The sequence below is a fragment of the Camponotus floridanus genome, unplaced genomic scaffold (genome assembly GCF_003227725.1).
Source record: "Camponotus floridanus strain SB8 unplaced genomic scaffold, Cflo_v7.5 scaffold416, whole genome shotgun sequence".
Lineage (NCBI taxonomy): Eukaryota > Metazoa > Arthropoda > Insecta > Hymenoptera > Formicidae > Camponotus > Camponotus floridanus.
Window position 1 is genome coordinate 1 of NW_020229566.1, and position 19854 is coordinate 19854.

Here is a 19854-nt window from a genome sequence, read left to right on the forward strand (position 1 = left end):
TTTTTTTCTATATAACAGTTATTTTTATTTAAATACATATTTCCAAAGAATAGTATTTTAGAAGGGTTAGGTACAAAATAATTTGAAATAAAATTTAGAATACAATTTATTTACTTTGGGATTTTATTATAACAAATGTTAAAAATGTTTTTTATTGTTTTTTAAGTAACAATAAAACCGAGTTTCAAACTAAACGAACATTTTGAAAGACATCCGTTGGAAGGAATAGCTTTATACATATTTCTTTATACGATCATTTAATATAAATCGTTATATTTTTCTATAAAGTTTTATAAACAGTAGATTTTAAATGCCTTTACAGAAAAAATTCAGGTGAGTTAAAAATCGATAGTTTTTTTTTATTCATCTTCTCTCCAATCCATTTTTGTAGGAATTTTGTGTAGCTGAATAGTTACTTCTACTCTTATCAAGAATGGCTTAGTTCATGGAAGGGATACAATATATTCTTTAGATGTATACTTTTGACGGGTTCTAGAATAGTTTTATTGTGTATGAGGACAATTAAAAATTGTAAAAAATATTGTTATCTATAATTATTATATATATAATTGTTATATAAAATTTCATTGAAAAATATGAATAATTTGGTAAAGAATTATACAGAAATATATAACTACTTTAGCAGATATTTTCTAAAACATATTTATTTAGAATTTTTGGAATCATCTTTATTATGTCAAATATGATTTCTCAGAAAATATTCAAATTAAAAAATTAAAAAAAAACAAACATGATTGTAAAGAAAATCACAAGAAATTTTAAAATGATGTACTCACTTAACCTTTATTGTCATTTAAGCTTTTTGAAAAGCAACAACGATGAAGAAGATGAAAGACAACATCATTGAATTTATCGTATCGATATTCTCTTGGAGAAAATAGCTCCTTTTCGTATATTTTACAAAAATTAGTTACAAAATAAACAAGGTGACAATTTTTCCAAATAAATCACTGTATACACACACACACACACACATATATATTTATATTAAAACGTTTAATTAAATTTGATTTTTATCTACATTGGGATATAAATCGATTTGATGGTTCATTGTCACCTGTAACTGCTATCGATGATGCTCAATCGGCCTTGATACCTGCCAGATACGTGTCGGACAAATCTTATTGGAAATACACCGGACACTTTGCTGATATAATAAATTGGAAATAAGGCTTGGTATAGATCACTGTTTGCCGACTTGTTATTACTCGTCACATTAGGATTTGCCACGTCATCGTCCAGGTTTGAAGGCTTGTCTATATACATTTATTCCAGATTATCGATTTAAATTGTCGACACTCACGATTATACATACACACACAGACATATATATATATATATATATATATATGTATATATATATATATAATGGTCTTGGACACCCTGTATGTATGTGTGTGTGTGTGTGTATAAATATATACATACAGAGTGTCTTAGACCACTCGCACATCCCTTTTAAAATGAAAATAAATTATTTTTATAAAAAATCGCGAACAATTTTTAAGTAAATCCGGTACGCTCTAATAATTATATTTTCAACTTTTGATGCTGACCGGAAATGCGCCATCCGGAAGTTGAATTTTTTTAAAGGAATATGGTACTTTTATTACAGATTCGAATTGTACGTGAAAAAATAAGAAACTTTTGTATCGAACGTTTTTCCTAAAAAGGCCTTTGTTGATCTTAACATTTGAAGATGATTATTTCATCACAATTACTTTCAAGGTCAATTTTAAAATAATAAAATGTACCATGTTCCCCTAAAAAAATTCAACTTCCGATCCGGATGATGTATTGCCGGTCGGAATTAAAAGTTGAAAATATCGCTATTTGATAGAGCTTACCCGATTTACTTAAAAATTGTTCGCGGTTTTTGATAAAAGCCATTTATTTTCATTTTAAAAGAGGTGTACGGATGGTCTGAAACATCCATTATACAGGGTGGGAAAAAAGTATGGAAACAAACAATTAGTTCCGAAATTATTCATTTTTCGACAAAATGTCTTAGACATAATTTTTATGGTATGAAAAGATGTATTATGTGGCATAGACAGCATGACCTTGAAATGACCCCTACGAGCTGCATACAAATAACGTAAAAAATTTCAAATGGAACTCGTCAGTTTTTGTTACAGATTCTTGTAGCTGATGTCAAAACGTTTACAAAACACTGCATATGAGCCCCATTCCCTTAAAAACACTCCCAGTTACGAAACAATTGTGATAATTCGTATCTTCTACTTTTGGCTTATCCTTTACGGAATCTGTTTCATTAAATCGTTGAATTGTCTTAGCAACGGTAGATCTTACTATGCCCGGTTGTCCGATTCGAAAAGTTTCATTAAACAAAACTGTAACTTCATCGTGAGTTCTTTCATTCTCACCCCAACCACGCATCATCAACAGCGATATTCGATCTCGTTCTGTTAATCGGGCCATCGTGAAAATAACATTTGAAATTACAGAAATGAAAATCAGTAACAATTCCTATGATAGAAAACGACAAAAATAGCAAATTTTCAAAACACAATATCCGAAACTTGTATACCAATTGACACTACTTTTTTAAGGATAAAATAAATGATAATAATAAATAAGGTAGCGATGATCAAGAAATCAAAAAAATTCTATGAATACTCATAGACAGTGTATCATATGACAACAGGTACAATTACATGTTATTAGTGGACGCAACTGAACGTCATGATGCGAAATCAGTAAGCAATGTCAATGTGCATACAAATTGTTTGTATCACAATTGTTTCGTAACTGAGAGTGTTTTTAAGGGAATGGGGCTCATATGCAGTGTTTTGTAAACGTTTCGACATCAGCTACAAGAATCTGTAACAAAAACTGACGAGTTCCATTTGAAATTTTTTACGTTATTTGTATGCAGCTCGTAAGGGTCATTTCAAGGTCATGCCGTCTATGCCACATAATACATCTTTTCATACCATAAAAATTATGTCTAAGACATTTTGTCGAAAAATGAATAGTTTCGGAAATAATTGTTTGCTTCCATACTTTTTCCCCACCCTGTATATATATATATATATATATATATATATATATATATATATATACTTATCATATTAAACAAATATAATACAACAAGATTCTTCACGCAACATGATTGTCAAAATTTGTATGTAACATGTTTCATAATTCTTACAAATTCTTACAAACTTTTATATTTGTGCCGCATTTTTTAATACATTTTTAAATAGTGATTTTATTTTATTTTTGATAAATATAATTGATTAAATATAATATTTCAAAAATATTTAGATATATATTTAGATACCAATGGAATATATCTGACACGATTTTGCCAATTTCAATGCCAAAGATCATAATCTTGATCAAATATTTCAAAATCATCAAATTCGATAAAATTATTTATTTTTTTTAAATGATTACAACAATCATTTTTATACCTATCATAAAACGGATCTGTAACGTTACATTTTTTCTGTAACTATAAAGGCCATCGCACATAAGCATCGAAAATTATGCCACCATTTTATATATAGACTTACTTAACATATTATAAGCATAAGTATGATGCTCATTGATCCATATGGTTTTATGATATGCATATGCAGCTATGCAATTTTATGTGCGATAGTCCTAATGGTAACAAATTGTCACATACATTAGTTACTTTTTTTAGTAACAATAACGAATTTATGTTATTTTTCATATTTTGAACATATTTATGACATCGACAAATATTTTTATGTATTCAATCTTCAATCATCATATATATACCGATATTCATATAATAAATTCGGATGATGCAAGGAATATTTATACAAGGAAAAAAATAAATATTAAAAAGAATAAAAATAATTTTTAAAAAAGCCGGTTGTGGCTCTCAAATATGTAAGTAAAATGAATAGTGTTTTTTGTAGATTTTGACCTTCTGAATATGATAAAACTATTAAAAAATTTGTAGGGCTTAGGAATATTCTGAAAATTAAACAAGAATATGATGTATTTATAGAAATTTGGACGAGCTATTATAAAACGAATTCGTGTGTGAGTTGTTAGAAGAGAAGAGCGAGAAAGAAGGTATGTTTTGTGTTTGTATATAAGAGAAGTAACTGAATGCGAGAGGAAGAGATTTAGGGAATAAATTAAGATGAAAGGACTACAAAAACCCAATGTAAAATGAGTAGGAAGACGTGTTTGGAGTAGAATGTTAAAGAGTGAAATAGAGAAGATTATTTCTGTATGTCTAATTATCTAAACTGAATCATTTTACAATGCTTCTATAAATCAATTTAACTGTCCATTATATAATCTTATTATTATGTCATATAACAAAAAGATTAAGTTGATTTAACTCTCATTAAATCTTTTGCTACTTTTAATTCATTCTCCATTTAGATTCGTTTCTTTTCGAGCCCGGAATTGTAACAAAAAGGTGATATGTCGATCTTATTTTTTTTTTTTTTTTAATTTTCTTTATATATTGATCATGCCTTTAATTGGGAGGATGTGCAGATTTTAGATCGTGAACCATTTTTGAGTAAGAGATTAATTTCTGAAATACTATATATAAAAAGGCAAAAAATGGTTTAAATTTGCAAACGGACACTGAACGCTTACCCGAAATTTATTTAACTATTGTAAACAACTTGTCAAAGATTTAACTTAGTTTTCTATCATAACAGGTCTGCGACTTTGCTATGTGTACATTTTTATATCCTTTAACTCACTTTACCGTTTATAAATTAGTCACATCTATCTGTTAAAGACTAGTCGTTCTTTGTCTTTGGAGATGTGGACTTGTTTCCATTTGTCTCCTAGACTCGCCATTATCTTCGATGTCTGGAAGCATCGTCAAGATAATGAGATATCGAGACATTTAATATTACTTTGGACGGCATCCTATTTTATCGATTCAGATATGTAACACCTTTGTTATATTTTTACCACATCATCACATTTGCGCTGAAGATGACCCAAAAATAGAGTCGAAACGTTCGCTATTCTTTCGTATAATTTTATTTTTATTTTTTATTATTTTTTTTATATTTGTTTTATGCCTTTATTTGTTTTTATATTTGTTTTATGCCTTTGTTTGTATAATAAATAAATAAATATGTCATAACATCGACGCTCGACTCGTATTGCTATTGAAATTAATTTGTTAATTTTATATGTCGAATCTTATACCTCTATTATTTATTTTTATATATTGTTATATTTTATATTTTAATGGATTTTTTATTTAATTTACTTTTTACTTATTTTAATTTCAATTTTATTTATTTTTATTTATATTTTATTGAATTTCTATTTTTTGAATTTTAACACTTTTTCTATTTGTTTTTTACATTTTGATTAAAAAATCAATTAACTTATTAGGCAGTGTGTTTGAAATCAAAACTCACGTGGATATGTTTTGTGATAGCTTCATACATCGCCTGAATTTCAATAAATACACCATGTATTTACTCAATTGTCAAAATGTTCTTTAAATTCCATGAATTTTTTGATTGTTTTATTATATTGATGATATCAAAATTTATAAAAAACACTACACTTCTTCTTATTTACATTTTTGAAAGACAAAATTGCCTTCTTCTTAACATCCTCTTTTAACATATATTTTGTGATTTAAATAATTCTATATATTAATCTAAATATAATGGTCCTTATAGTTTCATGCATTTTAAGAACAAATAAGTGTAAAATTATCATATTAAAATTTGTAAATATAAAATTAAAAGTACAAAAAGAATATAATTTTGTGTTGTGTGACTGTATTTATAAATTTAATAAAATTCAAAATTTATTTGCTTTTAGGTTTTAAGACTTTTCTTCTAAATTTTTTATAGTTTTGCAAATTTAAAATAAAAAATTTATTGCTCTTATTAATATTTCAATAAAAAATTACAAAAAGTACAAAAAGTAAGGTTTTTATTCAAAAAAATTTTTTTACTTTTATCTCGTTTCAGTATTAAAATGAAAAAAGGGAGAAAGAATCGTTATTTTAAATAGTGATAACTAATTACTTTTAAAAATCAATAACTAATAATAATAACTAGCTTTAACTCAATAACGGTTAGTTATCTAGTTATTTTTAAAAAGTAACTTTCCATTCTTTGATTTCATATCAAATAAATTTCAAATTTTATCTAAAAATGATGTAAAATAAAGATATATCATCTTACTGTTTGTCTTATTTGTCATTTGTCCATTATCCAAATCGTTCCATTGCACATGCATTTTTCTGGACATGAGGGTAGTTTCGTTGATGATATTCATAGACGCGCAAAATAATTCGCAAGCTGTATTGAATAGACTCCTACGAGCACATGTAATAATTAAATTTACTACTTGTTAAATCTTTACTTTAAAATTTTATTATTAGTATTAAAATGAAATATAAAGTGAGTGTACAAACTGTATGTATGTAACATTTAATGTTAGTATGAAATGAAATGTAAAATGTATGTATAGTTTGCAAAAAAAAGAAATAAGAGCTAATATGTGTGTAAATTTTACCTTTTCATCACATTCAGCGGAAGAAATGAAGACACAAGATCTTTTACAAAAATACCGTTCCTTCGCGCAGAATATACTTTATAAGAATCATCGCACTTTTGTCAATTGCATCATTGATTACTGGAAAATCTATCTTTGCGAGATTTATCGAAAATTTACGAGAATTTGAGGCGTAACCCGCGCAACTCACGGAATGAAATGCGACGCAGCTGAAATTCTCTCTGCGTTTTATGTCCCGCTCTTTCCATTCATCTTCTTGTCAGGTTGTCAACGGATAATTGTTGTTGATCGAGCGCTCGCGAGAGATGCGTATCCTTCGAAAAATATATACTTGTCTATCTCCTATATGTATATTCAAACACGCGACAAGATTTTCGCGTGCAAATATAACGAAATCTATACAAAAGGCTTTACGATCTCAAATAAATTGGTAATTTTGCTCGTATGATGGTTATCTCATTGAAAACAAAGGGAAGAATTCTTTTCAAAACGATAAAGTCTCTTGGATGTTTTTCGCGTATGATCGGATCAATAGAACATAATTCTCGCAGCATATTTTTTTCTACCATGCAACGTATGAGGCAAATATTAACTGAGAATATTAAATACAAACCGTGGAGTATTATTATTGTTGTTATAACTCACGTGCAATTTTTTAACATGTGCATCTTTTAACATGCAATATTGCACAATACTTTTAATACTTCATACAAAAAATATTTAAATCTTTTGTCTAAAATTAAGTAAAAAGAAAAAATAATTTTTGATTAATTTTCGTTAATTTTTTTGTCTTATTTTCTATTTTATTGTAACAATTTCTATAATAATATATAAAAATATAATTACATGTTTACACACACACACACGCGCGCGCGCGCGCGCGTGTGTGTATATATATACATACAGGGTGTCCCAGACCACTCGTACATCCTACTTTTAAAATGAAAATAAATGGTTTTTATCAAAAATCACGAACAATTTTTAGGTAAATCGAGTATGCTCTATCAAATAATGATATTTTCAATTTTCGATTCTGACCGGAAATGCCATCCGGAAGTTGAGTTTTTTTAGGGGAATATGGTACTTTCTATTACAGATTCGAATTATACGTGAAAAAATAAGAAACTTTTGTATCAAACATTTTTTCTGAAAGTGGCTCAGTATTTCATCACAGTTACTTTCAAGGTTAATTCTAAGATTGACAGAGACACTTTTAGAAAAAACGTTTAAACAAAAGTTTCTTATTTTTTCATGCATAATTCGAATCTGTAATAAAATGTATCATGTTCTCCTAAAAGAATTCAACTTCCGATCCGGATGACGTATTTCCGGTCTGAATCAAAAGTTGAAAATATCACTATTTGATAGAGCGTGCCCGATTTATTTAAAAATTGTTCGCGATTTTTGATAAAAACCATTTATTTTTATTTTAAAAGGGTCATTTATTTTCATTTTAAAAGGTGTACGGGTGATCTGTTACACCTTGTATATACACGTATATATACAATATATTTATACATAAATTGTACATATATGTACATATAATGCAAATAAATTTGTATATATATAATCCTTTATATATATATATCCTATATATCCTATATATCCTATATATATATATATATATATATATATATATATAATAACATATAAAGCAAATCAACTTTTGCACACATCGTGTACGCGCGTGCATCAAGCAACGCGGTAACGTCGCGACGCCAAGTTTTTTTACATAAAAAACTGATAAGAAATTGGATCCGAGCATTGAGAGTCACTGTTCTCGACGTTACCAAGTAGCTTATCCGGACCTTTTACGTCAAATTGACGCCAAATAAACTTCCAATTGAAATATTTTAGAAACTAGAGCCGTAATTAAAAATCTAACGGCATTTTTCTTACGACCAGATTGAATAAAATGCTGTCAATCCCGAGAAGTGATAATCGCATGTCAGAATTATGACATTTTTCATAATAAGATTTAGACTCACGTACGGATCTTTGCACGCACACATTCAAAGCGATCTCCCTCAAGCGACGTTCACAATGCGCATCATATATGATTATCGCTTTGGTGTACAAAAATACTTTAAGATCCAAAATCATTTGTGTACAATACGTGCGTGTACAATACGTGTAATATGTGCATATGTGTGTATACGTGCGAAAGATTAATTTATCGTAATTTTTCAAAAACTCCTGTGGGGTGTCTTTTTATCATGCGATACCGAAATCCTAATATATAATATCCTAATAATATATCCTAATAATATATATAATCCTAATATATAATCCGTTTATTTTAATCCGTTTATTTTATGGATAAACTGACTGTTTGATTTGATTCTCAGATATTAATTAGAATTCCTGAAACGCTCGGTGTTGTAATTAATAGTGAAATGTATAAAAAATTTTGGACATAAAGAATTATATTTTTACAAACTTAAAATTTGTGATGTATCGAAAGCTCAACAAAGTTTAAAATTTAGAATTGAGAATTTAATAAAAAATATGTTTATAATAATTTGTATACGATAGATCAACAAATATAATAATGTGTAGTATGTTCAGTAAAGATAAAGATGTATGTGGCAGGAGGTCGGACGTGTCTTTACGCCCATTTCATCAACGACAGAATCCATCAGTGGCAATGGCATTGATCCTGTGAAGAAAGCATTCACACATTTTTTAGCCTAATGAATAATTGCTAGAAAACAATATTCGCAGATTAGAAAAATATGTGAGGCGCAAGTGGCTGAATCGGGAATCGAACCCGAGTCTTTCGCTTTCCAGGCAACTGCTCTAGACCACTGAGCTATCCAGACCTCACACATAATGCTGCTTTTGAACACAATGATATGCAACTCCAGAACGATGTTGTGTATCTCATTCGATGGATGCAATGCCGATTGACATGGAGAATCTCTGAAGATCGCTTGCTGACCAAATAAGTGCCGGTATTCGCGTGCATGCTGGCTTCCGACTGACTTTTCGTATAAAAACGGCACCAACGAGCACAACGCCATACAGACCACATCCCCCAAAATCCCTCTACTTTATTGCTCATATATGTATATCGTCTGTATATGATATACATTAATAGAATAAAATAAATTACGAAATATGCGATTCGAGAATTTTCGTCGCGATATATATATATAGATATTAATTATATGTTATTTATAAAAATTAATTAATCATATTATTATAATAAATAATTTTCCGATATTGATCGCGATCGTATCTATAGAACAGAAATTTAACGGCGTATCATTATATTACATATTGGAAAAGATTAAACAATAGGATATGAAATTATATAAATCGTTTCCCAATCGACATGAAGATATTACAAAATGCTATCTGCATCCGATTTATATAATTTCAAATGTCTAATATTTTCTAATCTGTCTTTCTAATTATTATTGTCTAATATTTTCTAATCTGTAATATTAATGTCACGTTGAAGGCGGATTAAAAGGTGAACTCGAAACGTTCGTGTTTATTGCATGTATTGTGACGAGTAATTTGAAATATACTAATAATTTGAAATATATTAATAATTAAAAGAAAGAGAGAGATTTTTTCTTGTGCTCCAAATACTACATCTTTTACTGGCTCTTAGTTATCAATTGTTTAATTAATTTTTAATTATTATTATTTAAGCCAATTGTACGTTACCCACTAAAAACATTCGTAGATATTAACTTCGTAGTTCACGTTCAGTTTCACGTTTTTACGTTTATAAACGTAAGAATAGATTCTTAAATAGCTTTTGATATATGACTATAGGGATTTTTAAGTGCAAAGAGAAACTTGTATTTTATTATTTTATTATATAAAATAATAAAATACAAGTTTCTCTTTGCACTTAAAAATCCCTATAGTCATATATGTTCTGCAAAGTACAAGAGAGAGAAAAAAAGATCTTTTTCCTCTTCCTTTATTTTATAAAGATTCTAATATAACACAAACTAATTTTTAATTTTTTTAATAAAAATTGTTTAATGTTAGGCATGTAGCTATTATATATCTCCTATAAGCGATAAGCTTCTGTTTTTTTCTACAGTTGTATGAAAAAAACATATAAAAGAAAAATGATTAGTTTATTTTTAAATTAGCCCCTTTCAATTGCAATATAATATTCTAATCCACAATAAAATATTTATAAAACCATCAAGGGTTTGGAAGAATGACATCTCGCAAAACGTTATTAAAAATATAGCGAACACGGTCAAGTCACGGCATTATGTCACGAATATCCTAAATCCTATGTTGCATTATCATTACAAAATCATGCGTAAGGACTCGATTACAAAGATACGCGTGAACATTTTTTGGTGACACAAACAAGATTATTTGTTACAAAAACGATTTGTCTAAGATTGTCAATTATGACTCCAGACCAAAAAAAACTGACTCGCTTTTCTGTAGTGTATTATCAGAATGTAAACGTGAATTAATATTTAAATTATAACGAGAAGCGCCGTAATTTATTCTTGATCTCGAAATAGTTTGACGATTAATTTAGTTGAAGTAAACAATAAGCTTGTAGATGTGGAATTAAATTTCGATAAATACAATGTATTCCGTTTGGGTAGAAATATTGTAAATAACGATTATTTATTTTACACGGAAGTGACGTATTGATAGCAATTTATAACAATTCATAACAATTTATTTTATTGCTTTAAATGTAACTGTAACATGTGTTGAATATCTTTTTGTCTACATACGATTAAATCATAAACACATGTTATTGACTTTTGCTTCTTAAACTCGGATTCTTCTGTTTATAATTCACATTGCCTTTGTGTTGAAGAAATGATGACAATGTGAGTTAATGCTGATAAATTAATAATCGGAAATTATAACTTGCTTTATACGTATTAGCATAATAATTATAATTATCTGTAATACTTGTAGTTAATATCATATGAATAAATAGGCAAATGTGAACTTGCATTATTTTAATTTCTATTGGTATAATAACATTGTTAATGTAAACAGTTAGGCATTAGATCTTTTTTTGTAATATCTCAGGATCTTTAGTACTAGATTCTTTATGTATTACAATTATTATCACACACAAATTGGGGGATTTGAATATCTCTCGATATTAGTGAAATTATTTTCCTTTCCCCAGTTTATAAATGGAAGTCAAATTTTAAGCAGTCCAATTATGAGAATATTAATTACTATCGTATTAATAATGCTATTGACTTTTTATATGATCGTCTCTAATATACGATTTCTGTTTAAATTAATAATAAGCTAATTATGTCTGCTTAACGTTTAAATTCAAAAATTTATTCATTAAAAATTAAACATTGAAATTGAACATTTAAAATAACATAAAATAAAAAAATAAAAAAATTTAATTGTAAATTTTTCAAAAAAATTTATTTTAAAATATTATTATATTTCAAAATAATTTATGATTTAATAGAAAGTTACTGCAATATGAAAATGTTTCTTTTAAAGCTAAAGCAATATGTAATGAAAGAAAAGTTGTAAAGATTTAAATACCTCAGACAAGTAGCTTTTCGAACAGATTACTATTGCGACACAATGGTTTTAACCTAATAAGAGGCATTTCAAGCTAATAAGGAATATTTCATTCAATATTTATTTTATGCTATATAAAATTTTATTCTATAAAGATAATATACATAATGTTGTACTCAATATGCTCGAATCGTCTCAAGGAAATCATCAAGGAAATCATCCCGACCATCTCATATATTTTTGATGTTCGTACAAAATTTATCCTATTGAAGAAACATCAATACCGCTAAAAATCATTGGAGAAGCGGAACGAATGTAGATTATAATATAAAGAAAATATAAAGAACAAGTTTCGCTCCTTTGGTGGACCTCACGGATCGAATCAAATTGTGATCAAAATAATATCTAATAATGATGTATTTCTTTGGGAAAAATTTCAAATTAAGCATAGGAACGGTTTTAGAAATATGAAGAGTTGTATAAGTTATTCAATTCGGCAAGCGAATCCATATATCATCATAAGCTATCATTAGATCACAATTCGATTTTATAATTCAAAGTCCACGAAATGGGCCAAAAAACATTTTGCAATTGCTCATCGATAAATTAAACTTTTGATCAAATCGAGAAATGCAAATTAAGAATATATACATATTGTACATAGATAATTGAAATTATTATATAGAATAGAACGTATTATAATTGTGCATAAGCATGATATATTCGTTGAAAATATAAATACTCTCTCTCTCTTCTTTCTTCCCCTCTCTTTCTCTTTCTCATTTTCTCTCTCTCTCTCTCTCTCTCTCTCTCTCGCTCCCGCTCTCGCTGTCTTTCGTTCAAATCTTAAAGTCTCAAGGTCCTAAATATTTTCAGCAACTGTTACCAGGAGAATAAATGTAAATAAATCATCTGAACAGTATTAAAGTTAGTAGTATCAAGATATTAACATACCGTGACATTGTGGAGAATTAAATTAATAAAACTCTTAGATATTAAGCCGTTATTATAACAAAAACTTACATAACAATGTTTATATAGCTCAATAAATTAATAATACAATTGAAAATGGATGAAATTGAAATGGCTCCCTTGGAAAATGTACAAAAACCGGGGGAAATTCAGGTCTCGCCAACGTTGGCGTTGTCATAAAGGTACGCAGTTTTATTTTTATGAAATAATCAGAGTTTAATAAATTTTCTTTACAAAGATACTTGTAGAATAAAAATTTTTTAAATCAGCATTATGCATTTTGTATTATAAACTTTTTTATGCATTACACACACATACATACACACACACACACACACACACACACACACACACACACACACACACACACACCCACAAACACACACAAAAGTATGTATCTATATAATTTATTTACTAAAAAAATTGTGGATATATATTATATAAATTCAACATTATTATTTAAAAAATGTATTATGTATATAAATCTGTTTATGATAGGTGCGGAAAAAAGAAAACTCTTATGCCTATGTAAGTGTAGAGAACTTCGTCAAACAAATAACGTTATGCACGTTCATTGTATGGAGGAAATGGCAAATACTCAAGACATAAATTATTGCCCATCTTGTTTCGCTTACTATCCATTACGAAGAAAGCGTAAAACAGTATCAAATGTGAGGTCATAAAAGATCTAATAATCATCAAAAATTTATAGAAAATAGCAAACTAATGTTTTAGAGAAATAAAAAATACTTTCTATTTTAATATGTACATTTTACAACTTAAGAAACATGTTTTCACAGAATAATAAAGAGATATTAAATTTAAAAAAGCAATAAAATCGTTAAGTCAAAATATATAAGAATATGCCACAATAATAAAGCTTAGTAGCAGAACTTACATTATATTATTTATATGTACGATCAGTTTGTAATTTTTTTCATATTTTTAAATAAAGATTTTAAATATTTGGCATATTTTGATGGGCAAACAGCCTACAATAATTAAGTGTGAATAAATTGGTCGACTCGATGATAAAGTCAAAAGAATTTAAAACTTAAACGGAATAATTTATAGATGTAATTATAACAATTCAATAAATAAATTACAATATAAATAAGAATATTTTATAAAGTAAAATGATAAAATAATTTGTATGATGTTCTATAATTTTAATGTTCGATGATTTTACTTATAATAATATTATAATAATTTATTTAAAAAGTTATTAATTTTTTATAAAATAATATTAAATATACGTCTATGATACAAATATAATAATATTATAAAGATGGGAACAATTTGTTTCAGATGCTTTGGAAAGTTCATGCCGCTTTTTTTATGATAATATTTATGTTGATTTTATATTTAATACATGGTAGTCTAATGATTTGGATGGTAATCGGCCAGAATACTCATACGATATCCATTTTTATGAAAATCCTTGCCATAATCATATATATTTGGTTTATTTTTGCGTCAAAACATATTATAATTGAAAGGTATAAGAGGTAAGAGTACATTCGATTAATAATAAATTATTCTAACATTTTACATTCGGAGATTTCGAATTATTAAAAGTATATGCACGAACGAACACTGAAGTTAATAAATCTAATTTTAACAATAAATTATCCGACAAATTTTGGACTTAATTTTTTTTCTCAAAACAAAATGATTGAAAAAACAATTAAAGTCAATTATACCTTATTATTACATCCGAAATGTAAATGAGTTAAGAGAATTCCTTTCCAAACAAACTTCACGACTAATAATCATATTTCTCTCTCTTAACTAATTTAAAATTTACTTTTACATGAAAAAAAATTAAAATTACACTGGTTTACGAGGTTTAGTTACAAAAAGCAGAGTAGATGAATTTGATTTGAATTTTGTGACGCTGAAAACGAATCTGGCCGCAGAATTTCCCTGTACGTCAAACTTTGTATAATTTGTAGTTGAATGGCCCAAAAATTGCAATTTTGGTCAATTTTATGAGTTTATTGTGAGGAAACCAAATTTTTTGGAATATTTCTGCTATTGTATAGTACTCATTTTCTCTTTTAAATCCACTTTCGATTACCGCTACACAATTTTTTTTCGCTGAGATGTATAAGTATGATGTTAAGAAAATTTACTTTAAAGAAAATTTACAGAGACATCAATATACTAAATCCATTATCTTGAAATTTGATAAGACTGACATATGTCAAGTTCGGTTGCTTAAAAAGTATTCTAAAGAAATAACATCTAATACAGTTGTTACACAATTTGAGTTAATAAGTTTTTCTAAATTTTATTGTGCCTTTTTATTGTGGTTCTGTACGGCATATTAAATGCGCCACTTTTAATTTTAAAAGATGACAAGGTATTTAAAAATGTATGTTTTTTAATCTTAATTTTAATTTGTAGTGAGATAGAGAGATGGCACGGTTGATTTAGAAATGCTTATTGGATCCCTATGACCGATCTTATAATATGTATATCTGAGCGAAAAAAATCGTGCGGCGGTAATCGAAAGCGAATTTGAAAGATGAAAGTTAGTACACTATACGATACCATTGACAGAAATATTTTAAAACATTTGGTTTTCTCACTGAGAATGAATTCATAAAATGGACCAAAATAGTGATTATTGTGTCATTCAATGACTCGAAAACCTGACATATGGGGAAATTCTGCGGTCAGATTCGTTTTCAGTACACAAAATCCATCAAATACTTTATTTTCTACTTTATTTCTACTTTATTTCTACTTTATTTTTTGTAACTGACAAAAGCTCAAATTTCGCAGACCTTATTAAGAGAAAAATATAATTATTTTATTATATAGTATTAGAAATATTATTATTTTATTATATAGTATTAGAAACACCATTATTATTAATTAAGATAAATATTTACACAGTCAGTCCAAAATAATTTGACATATATTGTCAAGATCACTACCGTAAGTAACATTCAAAAGGTTTTATGCGTCGCTTGTTGTTTATTAAAAAGTTATAAATAAAAGAATTTTTATAAAGTTCACAGAATTTTTGGACACCATGTACAATAATAGACCTTTCATAATTTCTATTATATGTTAATGTCCTCAACATTTCTTATGAGTTACTGTAACTATGTTTTCATGTAATTTTTAATTTGTATGCTATTTTTACATTACTTAAAGTCACAATAACAACAATAAATGTAAAGTATTGTTTCATCAATTATTTAACATTTTTAGTTTGTCAATTTAGTTTGTAACATACGCGCGACGAATGAGTTATATTAACTTAAAATTTAGAGTGAACTTTCTGGGATATGGGAAAAATGTTATAATTAATATTTTATTTTTTACTGTGCATATATATCGATTAAAATTGAGAACAACAATACAAAAAATCTTTCTATGCAAAGGTGCACCCCAAATTTTAGATTCCACATGGATTTCCATGCGAAACGAGGTCTATCCTGCACTATCCCTGAATCAGAACAAAACAATATCTATGATTCCTCGCTTTACATGGAAAGTTGTAAATCCATATAGAATTGTACAATAATAGACCTTGTTTCGCGCTGACTCAGGAGTCGTGTAGAATGGATCTTAAAATGAATCTCTCTTTTCGTAGAAAGTTAAAATAACCTTGACCTTCTTAGAAGTCAACATTGCTTAGGAACTCGTATAGTCGCATATTGCATATAATTCATGGAAATTCTTTTGTTAATAATTTTTTAATAAACAACGAGAGACGCCTTTTAAAGTTACTCAGGGTAGTGACCTTAGCAATATATGTCAAGTCATTTGGGGCTGGCTAAAGATAAATATTTACCTTAATTTGATACTTTTACTAAAATAATTTATCATTTACCAAAGCTAGACTAAAACAGAATCTTTAGACTAAGAATAATTGAGATATTTTGTATGCAATGATAAAACAATTTTATTTATTAAACGAACATTATTATAATTTAAATTAAATATTTGTAGAAATACTAAATTATTTTAATAAAAATATAAAGCAGCGTATATTATACCATAAATATAACGAAAAACAAATTGATTTTTTTATTTTTTATCTATATACAGTATATATCAATTTATTCATCGATGGGCCAGAGGTAAATATGAATGGAAATATGATAAAAGCTATGTTATTAAAAATAAGAGAAAAAAGATTAATAAAAGATCAAAAAGAAAAGCTGTTATTAAAAAGAAGAGGTAAAAAATAAGAGATTAGAATTTAATTTTCTTGTGCATTTGTAAGCAATATTGCGATTATTATAACATTTAAGAAAGTAAGACGAATGAAAATTTCATTATTCTATATTTGTAAGATATAATGCTATTGCTAGAAGAAAACAAAAAAAAAGATATAGATAAACCGCTTTTATAAGATATTTTACATTTTTGACGATATGTTAAGAAACTTACTAAAAATACGTGTAAATTTAATTGACAAAACATGTAAATTTAATTGACAAAATTGTGATAAATGTTTACTTTAGGTTACACTCGAAAAATGTTTATTTTCACATATGTTGTAAAGGATCCATTTCTAAGTAATACACCGTCTGAATTTTGCGGCGGTCTCTCTTCCTTCCTGAGATATGCGATTTTGAAATTTTATACTTACTTACTATCATCTTTTCGTTATATTTTAAATACGTTTATATTTTTCACATTTACTAAGGTCATCTTTCTGAATAACTTTCAAAAAGAGATTTTAGCTGTTTGTTATCTATTAAATAGTTGTTGACGAAAAAAGGTTCATGAGTAGAATATAATTTTATATCATGTATGTTTAAGAAGAAATATATTTAATAGAATATATGTATTTGTAAGCTTTGCTTTGTCTTATAAAGTACATGCGTGGACATCTCTACAGTGGAAGAAACTCCACTTCCGGAAGATATAATCAAACCCAATGTGTCTGAAGTGTGAAAAATATCTTGACATATGACATATTTTACTTCATATCATGAATTTATATAAGTTTGTAATTTTCTATGCCAGGTATATTTCACACTTCAGACACAGGTTGGGTTAGGTTATATTTTCCGAAGGTGGAGTTCTCCCTCGAAGGAAAGCGGAACTCACATATGTATTTTGCAAAACAAAAAAAGTTATATACAAATACATAAAACCGTAACCAACAAATGTAAACAAAAAATGTAAACAAATAAATAAAATACAATGAAATGACATAAAAGTATAAAACTTCGAAAGTGCGTATCCCAGAAACGAAAAGAGACCATCAAAATTTAAACGGTGTATTACTTAGAAATGTATCCTCTACAACATATTTGAAAATATAATTTTTTCGTGCTGTGTAACGTAAAGTAAACATTTACCAAAATTACTTCTTGTTCTTGGATAAAAAGATTACATCACAATTAATCAAAATTATACTACACATAAAGATTATAATGTAGCTCAAATAATGTATATTATTTGTACATATTATATATAATATATATTACAAAGATATAATATTATATAATATTACATTATATACATGTTATACAATATAATATATTATAATATATATACATGTTATACAATATAATATATTATAATATAATATAAAGATATAATAATAGGGATAGATATAATAATAAAATATAATAATAATATATAATATAATATATAATATTATATATATTTTATAGTATAAATTATACGCGCTCTAATAAGAAACTAGTTATCAGATACAGCGAGCACATTGAGACACATATGTTTCGTCTATGTTTATGCAAAATCCTGCGAGAGAGATAGATCTATGCAGAGACTCTAAACTTTTACTTACATCTACACGAATGTATGTTTCTGCAGATGTGTCTATTAGTATGATGTACACCAGAACTTTGTAACAATTCGTCAATAATATGAAAAATATAAAATAGTATGAAAAATTATTTTGACATATATTATTTTAAAAAATTTTTTAAATTAGTTTTATTTTTATATTTATATTACTATAAAAATAAAAAAAAATTTTCCTAAATAATATATGTCAAAATAATTTTTCAATATTATATATATTCAATATTATATATATTATATATATATATATATATATATATATATATATATATACATATACATATATATATATATAATATTGCTTATATTATCTATATATACAATATTCATTATCATAATAATTACAATTTGAATATGAGCGGGAGTTGCCTAAAAATGGCGGACCAATAAAAAGTGGCTCTCTGATGGCCAGTAACTTATTAGAGAGTGTCTAGTATTAATTATAAAGTTATTAATAAGGGCAAATTGTGTTAATTTCATATTCTTTGAAATATCAATGCGATTCATCTTACATAAGAATAATTTATAAAATTTCATTGATGATGGACACAAAAAAAATCTTTCATATAAATTTTTTATATAAATTTTATAAATATAGATTTTGCGCATTTACATATTATTATTTATTTTATTAATTAAACCTATACTAATAAAATATTAAATAAAATAGTAAAGAAATTCCTTCTTTATATTATAATGCATTAATGATGTAATATTTTCTTAATGTAATTACAATAAATATAATTTTGTAATAAAAATAAATATATAAATCGCTTATCTTTTTATTTTTGTAGTTAATTTTTATTTTCTAGACACGTAATTATTCAATAAACATAGCTTAAATGTTTCTATTTGCATTATGCAGATATGTTTTATCAAATGCTAGTATGTGTGTGTGAAATAAATAAATGTATTAATTTGTCGCTATTTGTTTCCATTTATAGAATTAAAATTATCATTTTTTTATCTATAGAGTATGTATAATAAATCAACAAATAAAAATATGAAGTTATAAATATAAGGAACACGATT

General features: G+C 26.7%; 1 protein-coding gene and 1 non-coding gene across 2 annotated transcripts; both read right to left on the reverse strand.

Moving 5' to 3' along the window:
• Positions 1 to 1078: 1078 nt before the first annotated feature.
• LOC112638980 lies at positions 1079 to 6704 on the reverse strand (the record flags this gene model as incomplete). The annotated part of the gene is made up of 3 exons (XM_025411666.1): positions 6541 to 6704; positions 6207 to 6340; positions 1079 to 1277 (listed from the first exon to the last, which is right to left on the reverse strand). Coding segments are annotated over exons 1-3 (341 nt in total), but the record flags the coding sequence as incomplete, so codon positions are not given.
• A 2585-nt stretch (positions 6705 to 9289) lies between these two features.
• Trnas-gga lies at positions 9290 to 9362 on the reverse strand. Its single transcript has one exon. It is a non-coding gene; the product is annotated as a tRNA-Ser (tRNA).
• Between the last annotated feature and the right edge of the window lie 10492 nt (positions 9363 to 19854).